General features: G+C 39.5%; 1 protein-coding gene and 1 non-coding gene across 2 annotated transcripts; both read left to right on the top strand.

The window, feature by feature from the left end:
* Positions 1 to 450: 450 nt before the first annotated feature.
* On the top strand, positions 451 to 9,153 carry ddx54 (DEAD (Asp-Glu-Ala-Asp) box polypeptide 54). Its single transcript, XM_041970631.1, has 19 exons — positions 451 to 718; positions 1,960 to 2,086; positions 2,160 to 2,230; positions 2,330 to 2,518; positions 2,641 to 2,732; positions 2,827 to 2,922; positions 3,022 to 3,143; positions 3,401 to 3,462; positions 3,682 to 3,813; positions 3,904 to 4,114; positions 4,210 to 4,341; positions 4,456 to 4,677; positions 4,783 to 4,856; positions 4,947 to 5,156; positions 7,486 to 7,634; positions 7,731 to 7,844; positions 7,949 to 8,056; positions 8,163 to 8,254; positions 8,544 to 9,153. The coding sequence occupies exons 1-19, from the start codon at positions 602 to 604 to the stop codon at positions 8,804 to 8,806; spliced, it is 2,583 nt and encodes an 860-aa protein (XP_041826565.1). The 5' UTR covers positions 451 to 601; the 3' UTR covers positions 8,807 to 9,153.
* Positions 868 to 939, top strand: trnac-gca. Its single transcript has one exon. It is a non-coding gene; the product is annotated as a tRNA-Cys (tRNA).
* Positions 9,154 to 9,840: the final 687 nt, after the last annotated feature.

Raw genomic sequence — 9,840 nt, 5'->3', positions numbered from 1 at the left:
TATTTATTTATTTATTTAATAAAAAATATAATGGATAGATGTGTGCATCAACATAAAGCAGTATCAGTCTTGACAGCAATGTTGGGTGTGGGATGAGACTGCTTAATTATACATTTATTCATATATGCATTTCAAATACTCCTATCATCAAATGTATTAAATATATTTGTAAGTGATGTGTGGCTTCTTAATCATGCTGTAGGCTAAGTTAAAGTGAATGCCTTTTATAAATGTAAAATGTATTTAAAGAAATGATTAGTAGGGGGTGTATGGTATGAAGGTTGATATAGGACAAAGTAGTACCACATTTAAGAAAATTTTGTAGAAAACAGAAAATAAAAAAAACATTTAAGTAAATGTCTTATCAGTGAACTGCATTAACCTATGTACATACAAAAATGCCACACACCCTACAGTAGGTGGCAGAGTTGAGTCGATCCACACATCAAACCGAAGAAGAAGATATCCCACGTGTTTCCAATATGTCCGCTGGCTGGGTTGTTGTGCTCTGAGATTATATATACTTTTTAATACTGTGTTAGTTTGTAATCTGTACAGTAAAGTTATTAAACACAGGTAGAAAAGGCTTAAAAGCGACAGGATGGGTCAAAGAAAGAAGAAACTGACGAAGAAAAGACACACGAGCAAGAGAGAGCAGGAACCTGACTCTGACAGCGGAGACTTCGAGCTTGCTGTTGAAATGAAGGACGATGATTCTGTAAGAGAAACAAAAAAATTTAACAAATCATCAAAAAGCTTTCCTAATTATTTGACGTTGGATCTGCATCATGATAAATACAAAAAAGTAGTCAGTACGCCTACATTATGACCGTATCAATTCAGATTGTAGGCATCGTCGTTGCAGGTGGGGGTATAGCTCAGTGGTAGAGCATTTGACTGCAGATCAAGAGGTCTCCGGTTCAAATCCGGATGCCCCCTTATTATTATTTTGAGTAGCCTGATTAATACTATAATGATGATTGTTAGGATAAGGGCTTCACTAGACCAAACAGACAATACGTCTCACCTGCTGAATATTGCATTAATTAAATTAAGCTGGTCTCTCATAGATCCACTGTATTCGACGTCGGTCTGACTTTTAGCAACATAACTCAAAAAGTTATGGACCGATTTTAATTAAATTTTCAGGGAATATCAGAAATGGAATAAGGAACAAGTGATTGAGATGATTTTAGGGGTGGTCAGGATAACTGCCTGGATCCAGGCGTTTTTTAAAGGTATTCTTTACTATTGGGGAGACATGGATAATTTTGCCATTACAGCTTTACAGCTTCAATCAGTCAGTCAATAAAATAAAGTAATGACCACAATCACTGGCAAAAAAAAAAAAAAACAAAACCCCCCCCCCCCCCCCCCCCCCCATTTTTTTTTTATATTTATTGACACATAAATGCACAACTATATAACGTATAAGCATGTAGGTTTTAGTATGTTTTTTTATTGAGCTACATTAAATTAATGTAAAACTATAATTTTTTAAAGCATTGTTTTTTCAGTTGTGTTTTGTCATGTTGACAAATGGTGGTAATTTTTGTTGTTTAAATCAGTGACGATTAGTAGAATAACATGAAATCCTCTTTGTTTAATCCAATACGTTCTGGTGGCACCACAACACTACAGCTTCTGAAATTATTGTCAACCTTTATAAAATGATTCAAATGAAAATTAAACCATATTGCCTTGGTTAAATATAAAATTTATCCCATAATTACAATTTTAGATTGCATTTGACTGTTCTTTGCAGTCACATCTTGGCACTGGCAGCTGTAGTTGGGAATGGGAGTGGATAGGGTTGTCTGTCTCTGTGTTAACCCTTGGATGTGGACCTGTATAGGGTGTACCCCATCTCTTACCTACCCCATGCAACCCAAAACAGGATAAAATGGGTATAGAGAATCAATAGATGCATGAAAACTCCTTTCTTGTTCTGTGTAACAGCCAGGGAGGAAACTGCCGCGGTTCCCTGCAGCTTCAGATTGCACGTCAGATGTGGAGCCTGACACCCGGGAGCTGGTTAGAGCACAAAACAAGAAGAAGAAGAAGTCTGGAGGGTTTCAGTCCATGGGTAAGTAAAGAAAACACCCCTCTCTTCTTTAGCTGCAGTCAACCTAGTTGAACTCTATTATGTGTAATTTCAGGTCTTAGCTTCCCTGTTTATAAAGGTGTAATGAAGAAGGGTTATAAAGTCCCTACACCCATTCAAAGAAAGGTAAGTCTGTGTCATTTTTATTCCCATAGTGAAGCTGACATGATTGCTAACATCTTTGAGTTTTGATTCTGAATCCTTTATTTCACCACCTCCCCACAGACTATCCCTGTGATACTGGATGGAAAGGATGTGGTAGCTATGGCTAGGACAGGCAGTGGTAAGACAGCTGCCTTCCTGGTGCCCATGTTTGAGAAGCTGAAAGCCCCCCAAGCCCAAACAGGAGCCAGAGCCCTCATCCTGAGTCCCACCAGAGAGTTGGCCTTACAGACCATGAAGTTCACAAAAGAGGTATGTCAACAGACAAGGGTTGGTTTTCTTATTAGGTTTTCAGGGTCATTGATAATACATGGATCAGGTGTATTTTAAGATGTTGTGATTATTATTCAGATGTTTCTTTCCATTTTATTCAGTTGGGGAAATTCACAGGCCTCAAGACTGCTTTGATTCTTGGTGGAGACAGAATGGAGGATCAGTTTGCAGCTCTTCATGAAAACCCAGACATGTAAGAGCTTTTGTCTTGGTGCTTCCTGGTGAAGTGTTGTTCCATCGATGTGCTGCGCTACACTGGAATCTTACTCTTTGTCCTCCTCCCTCAGAATCATCGGTACCCCTGGTCGTCTCATGCACGTCATCAAGGAGATGAACTTGAAGTTGCACAGTCTGGAGTATATAGTGTTTGATGAAGCCGACAGGTGAGAAAGGGAGTTGCATATTTAAAGGTGCCATATTTTCATCTCCCAGTTGGAATCCGTACTGTACAGATGAGCTTGTGTGCATCGTTTTCCACTCAGGTTGTTTGAAATGGGTTTTGCTGAGCAGCTTCAGGAGGTCATCCAAAGGCTCCCAGAGACCAGACAGACTGTCTTGTTCTCTGCCACTCTTCCCAAAATGTTGGTGGAGTTTGCCAGAGCTGGTAAGAACCGCACCTTTCTTTTTTCCAGATTTTTGCATCCCATTTTCATGTCACTTGTAGTTTGCATGCATGAACTAATTATGACTGAGTTTTGAGTATTTTTAAAGCTGCAAACAGTATTAAATGAGTCCAAATCATAAAAAATAAATATGATGATGATTTAAATCATAAAAAATAAATATGATGATGATTTAAAAAAAATAAAGTTGGTGCTGGTGCTTAAGGTCCAGGCTAAATAAAATACATGATATTTCCAGGGCTGACAGAACCTGTGCTGATTCGCTTAGATGTTGATTCTAAGCTCAGTGACCAGATTAAGGTAAGAACAGAACCTGGTTTATTTATTATGTTAAAGTTGGCAGTCATTGCTAATGATTTTTGGCTTTTTCAAGGATCAGGTGCTCTGTTTTGTTTGGGATTATTTAAAATGTTTGCACATTCTTAACCTAGAAATTGATCTAGAGTCTGAAGCCTGCAAAAGAATTCTCAGTTACATCTATCTCTAGCTCTTTCCAAACGTTTTATTTTCTTCCATCAGCTGTCATTCTTCCATCTGCGTGTGGACGACAAAGCAGCACTGCTGCTGCACCTCCTGAGGAACGTTGTAAAGCCTCAGGAACAGACGGTGGTTTTTGCTGCTACCAAACACCATGTAGAGTACCTCAAGGAGGTGAGATTACATCAGAATAACCCTCATTAATTCTCCCTAAATCCGGTTACAGTTACACGTTTGAAGCTTTGCTTTTGTTTTTATCTCCAGCTGCTGTGTTCAGAGGGCATCGAGTGTGCCTACATCTACAGTGCCCTTGATCAGACTGCCAGGAAGATCAACATTGGGAAGTTTGTGCATCGGAAAGCCATGGTTCTTATTGTGACTGATGTTGCTGCACGTGGTATAGACATCCCCCTGCTGGACAATGTCATCAACTACAACTTCCCCTCAAAAGCTAAACTCTTCTTGCACAGAGTTGGTTCGTAGTTCAAGCGCTGCATCTGTGTCCTTATTTGCTCTTAATTTACAAAGTGATTACTCTGATGTGATATTTTTTCTGACTTATCCCATTAGGCCGTGTTGGACGTGCGGGTCGCAGCGGCACATCATACAGTATGGTTTGTACGGATGAGATTCCTTTTGTCTATGATCTCCACCTCTTTCTCGGGAGGCCTGTTCAGTTTGCCGCTCCTGAGCACACAGAGGGTAATTTCTGCAGGATTCATTCCACACCCTGAAGTTATGAATGAACTCTTGAACTGATGGCACCACAAGTAATATTCTTAATGCATTCCTCTATCTGATGTCCCTTTCCTCTAGATTCAGACAGTGTCTTTGGTAAAGTCCCCCAGAGCATCCTGGATGATGAAGGTTCTCATCTGATCACAGCTTATGAAAACTCTCTGGACCTGCAGAATCTACGCCGTGTCGCAGAGAACGCCTACAAGCAGTACCTCAAATCCAGACCTAACCCCTCCCCAGAGTCCATCAGACGGGTCAAAAACACAGATCTCTCCAGCATGGGTGTCCATCCTTTGCTTGGTTAGTTTGAGAAAGAGCTAACAAAATAGGAAAAAAAACATGCTCAGCAAAAATTCTCTACATGGCTTATTGATTGCGTTCAACATTGGTCTGACTTTGTTCCAGGTTCTGGTTTGGAAAGAATGGAACTGGAGCGGCTTCAAATGGTTGATGCCATCAAGGGCTACAAATCCAAATCGGTACATTCGCTGCAGATATTTAGCAGAATTGCAACTTTCCTGTTAATTTGTGACAAAAAGTGAAATAAATCATGTTTCATTTTGACGTAGACAATCTTTGAAATCAACTCAAGCAGCAAGACACCAGCCAGTGAGGTGATGCGGAAGAAACGCTCCAAGGACACACGATTAGTGGACAAATTCAGCAAACAGAGAGAGGACCTGGCTGCAGAAAGCCGGCTGCAGCAGCCCGTCAACCTCTCCTCCACTGCTGACAGCGATTTGACACACAGCACAGGCCAAGAGAACGATGATCTTAAGGTAATAAACACCAATGCCTAAAATAAAACTCCGTCTTGAAGAGTAGTGAGGCGGGTTCTTTTCAGCACTTTTGAGATCTGCTTGTGATGCACAGATGATGCAGTACTGCTGCCAAAAACATGGAGATTTCATATGTATATTCATGTATATTGTATAAATTATTTCAGTCATCAAGTCAATGTCAAGTAAGGGTATGCACAATATCTGAGCAGCAGCAAATGATTCAGAGCATTTATATAAAAAGTTTATATAATAGGTTAGAGCATATATAAATATATATATATATATATATATATATATATATATATATATATATATATATATATATATAAGTATATGTATATATAAATATAGTATATCTTAAGTACAAGTCTAAGTATAATATGTTTATATAGCAAGTTTATTTAAAAGGTTTATTGTGAGTTGATCATGTATATAGTAAGTTTATAAGTATATGCTTATAGCAGTTTCTGGTTTCAAATGTGTGTAACTCAGGGCTCCAGACTAACTTTTTTTACGAGGAGCACAGTGGCCCCTAACTCAAATTTTTAAGACCGCAAGCAGAAAATTTAGGGGCGCACACTGAAATCACCTTGCAAAGCAAATATTCACTTTTCCTCTCATTTTCACTGTATTAGTGATAAATACTTGAACAATAAATTACAATATTTACAATTCACATTTTTTTGTGCAGCAGTTGACATAACATAAAAAAAAAAACATCTTACTGGTCGCACTGTTGCAAAACAAGTAGACATAGAACTTGTCAAATCAAATCAGATTTGATGATTTGATTTGATTTTCACTTTGTAGTCGAAGCAGAACGGCAACTTTGTCACCATCATCCCCCATAGGACATGGTATGACTTGTCCATGTAGTTCCTGGCAGTAAACAGTTTCAGGGACTGAGGGGCGGTCCCCACGACGCCGGATTGCAGCAAAACTGCAAAAGTATTTTAGCAAACCACCTTTTCATCCCCACGAAGCCAGGGATTAGCCTCCATTAAACCGCCCATGTATGAAGCCAGGTACCAAAGTGGATAGGTTTGAGTCCTCTACCATCTGTGGTACTGTGCGTACAGCGAAGCCGCACAACTCGAGGATATGACGCCAGTGTGATTAACTCGTGTTGATTCCCAATCCACCCTCGAGTTTTTTATGCTTTATAGTCAAGAAGTTTTTGAAGAAGAAGCTCAACTTCTTTATTAGTCCAAAGAAATGTTTCTCTTTGGCTTCGTAGTGAATCCTCAGCTGTATCCTCTTCTCTCTCTTCTGATGTGAACTTCCTGCAACATGCAGTGAGCCTTTATTTGCACATGCGTTGTTTTGCTCTCGCTTTGGAGTGTTACTCTTTAGCACCCCCCACAGCCTGTAGTATGTACTACAGCGGTGTCGTGGGGATGTTGAAGCGTTCCTACTAGTTTTTGCCACCGTTTTCACACCGTTTTCACACCTGAACTGGCTTCGGTACCATGTGGACATAGCCTGATACTCCTCTGAATAATAAATCCCCCAAGATCCGCCTCTTTCCACACATAAGCCAATCAGAGTGGTTGTTCATCCCCACTCACACGCACATTGGCTGCTTTCTTCCTCGTTGGTGTTTGTCTCCTTTTCTCCTATTAAAGTTAGTTTGAGTCGGCAAACCAGCAGCTAATTTGCGCATTACTGTGAACTACTGGGCTGAAGAGGGAAGCAGAAATTTGTCAGCGACAAAATAAATTATAAGTACTACAAGAAAAAGACCGGCAAATGTTTTGGTCGCCATTGCACGAGTAGATGAAGAATTCACTCGCACTGTCTCACATTTTAGTCGCAAAATGCGACATTTGGTCACAGTCTGGAGCCCTGTAACTTTGAAATTCCCTTTTGATTTTGACTAGTATGTTTAAATGCATGCAGCATTGATCTAAACACAAAATATCATCAGTAGAAATACAAAATGATTCAGCTGTTGGCTTCGATTTAAAAACACAGCTATTTCTGAAGCATGCATTTTGCAGCCTGTAAGCTCCATTCAGATGTTCATTACTGAGATATGACTTAGTTTACGGACAAACCTCCCAACAGAATCTCCTGCAGTGAAATGTGTGTATAAACAGCAACTGCAGGATAATCGTGTATAATTTAATGTATGTTCTCTAGCAAATCCTCCAGTATTAATGAGGGAAAACAAAAAACAAACATTGTTTGTGAACAGAGATCTTTGCTGTATCAATGCATGTTAAAACAACCATGCCATGAAAAAGCAGTTTACGTTGATGACTTGTATGGTTGGATATTTGAACAGCGGCTTGATTTAATTTGTAATCCTCATTGTTTTCATAAGGGGGTGTTCTCAGAGGTGGTAAGCGTTAAGAGAAAAGGCCTGCAGAAAGATGGGGAAGATCTTCCAAAGAACAAGAAAGCCAGGCACACGGGGAAAGATGAGGAGTTTTACATCCCATACAGACCTAAAGACTTCGACTCTGAGAGAGGGTGAGGCAGGAAACAATGTGGTTTTATTTTTCTGTCAAGTATAAAGCAAAGGGGAGTTTGTTTAAACCTGTAATGTCATTTTCTGTATGTTATCAGGTTGAGCATCGGTGGTGAGGGCAGCAGTTTTGACCAGCAGGCCTCCTCAGCTGTACTCGACCTCATGGGAGACGAGGGTGACAAGTTGAACACGCACAAAAAGATAATGAAATGGTGAAAATTTAAATTCACTTTCCATTTCTAATGACTAGAATCTCTGACTCTGTGATTTTGCTGTTTCATGGTATAAATTTGTCTTTTTTTTTTTTTAATCATAGGGACCGTAAGAGGAAGCGTTTTGTGAGAGAAACGGGGAAAGAGGACCAAAAGAAGAGCAGGACAGAGAGCGGTCAGGTCATCAATACGAAGAAAAACAGGAAAAACTTGTATCCTTTAAACAAAATGTCTGTCTCTGAGCTTGTGATCATCACTGCTGCTGTTAATGAATTCTTACAGCACGTTGTTGAGATCTGTCACTTAACAACTTGTCAGTTATGAAGAGTGGAAGAAAAAGTACAAAGTTGATGATGCTGGATCTGGGTCAGATGGAGAAATGGGAGGAGGCAATAAGAGGCCAGGAGGAGGTAGGGCAGCCTCTTCCATCACTCACTACACGAGAAATCAAATTATTTATTTCCAATTATTGATTAAAATGTTTGATTTCTTTAGCATCTCTGAGTTGCAGCTTCCAAGCTTTTGTTCAGAGGCTAAACTTAACAAAACGCAACTGTTTGTACACAGATGCAACCCCCTATAACACAGGCGCTCACATGTTATTGGATGCGGTTTCCTCATAATTAAAATGTTCAAAAAGTGCACATCTGTCATGTATTTCTGCCGCACCAACTATGTTTTCTGTCATGCTTCTCCCAGGTTATGGCCGTGGTCGCCGAGGCCCAAAGTCCCAGCGCTCTGCAGTCCCACAGGTGACGCCTGGTGGCCGCAGAATACGCTCGGAGCTGAAAACAACTTCTCAGATCCTGAAACAACGCAAGATACAGCAGAAGCATCAGTTCCTGCAGAATGGAGGGATGAAAAGGATCCGTGGCAAGAACAAACAGTGGCTCCAAGAAGTGAAAAAATCTGGATTTGGACGGGGTAACCAAAAGAAGGGCAAGATGAAGAAGAGGCTGTGAGAAAGACACACAGACTATAGAGGGCTGATTGCACCATGAGGAGTTGAATCATGAGAACCAGTAATGTCTCATTTACATTTTCATGCTTCTTTGTGTGGTTTTGAGGGTTCAAGGAGGAGCAGTTGAATAAAGATCTTTGGACTGCAGAGGTTCATGCCACATCGTCCCCTCACTAGCTTCTGAACTTCAGAGAAGAATGAGCCACTTGCTTTGGGTTCGTCTTCTTTTAAGCCCGTCAACAATGTTTTAAGTACTGAATTGTATGTATTCGAAATACTAACTGCCAAATACACAAACACAAAAATAAAATACATATTTGACAAACACACACAAACTGTTTTATATGATATTCTGACTTAAAAAATGTTTTCCTCAAAGGTGCGCTGCTGCTCTCTTATGGCAAAATACTAGAACTGCACGGAAGCTGTTTTCAGGACTCGTCTTCCAGCTTTTGCTCACAACCGCTGGATCACTTTATCTCAAAGGTGGAAAAGGAGAAAAGGTTGCTTCTTCTGTATTTGATTGTTTTACAAAAACAGCCTTTAGCAAAGGACTGTGGTTTACCAAAAACTATATAAATCTTATTTTTTTTTAACTTAAAAAAAGTGTCAAAAGCAATTATTAGAGTTGCCTCTGAAATCAGTAACTTGTCAGTTAATTTTTGTTTGTTTTAAAGATATTAGATTTAAATATCAACCCCTGTATGTCAGGTAATATTTCTAACATCAGACGTAACTTTTAATTGTTATTTAAATATAAACTGACACTTTTTAAAGTAACAATTTTAGAAGATGGATTCTACAGAATATATTACAGTTTTTGAGCCTTTTTTAATCACATCTGAGAGCAATCTCATTAGGATGTTCTAATATGCAAATTATAAACAATGACATTTGTTTTTCGGTGGGTGATTCAACACTTAATCAGGGAAAGATAAATTATGTCTTATCTTCTGCTGGTGGAAGTTTCAAAACAGGACCACTTGCACAGCAAGCTGACAGGAAGCAGCGATACTGCACTATTCAGTAAATGCA

Source organism: Melanotaenia boesemani, chromosome 19 (assembly GCF_017639745.1).
Source record: "Melanotaenia boesemani isolate fMelBoe1 chromosome 19, fMelBoe1.pri, whole genome shotgun sequence".
Taxonomy (NCBI): Eukaryota; Metazoa; Chordata; class Actinopteri; order Atheriniformes; family Melanotaeniidae; genus Melanotaenia; species Melanotaenia boesemani.
This window is presented reverse-complemented; position numbering and strand designations above follow the sequence as displayed.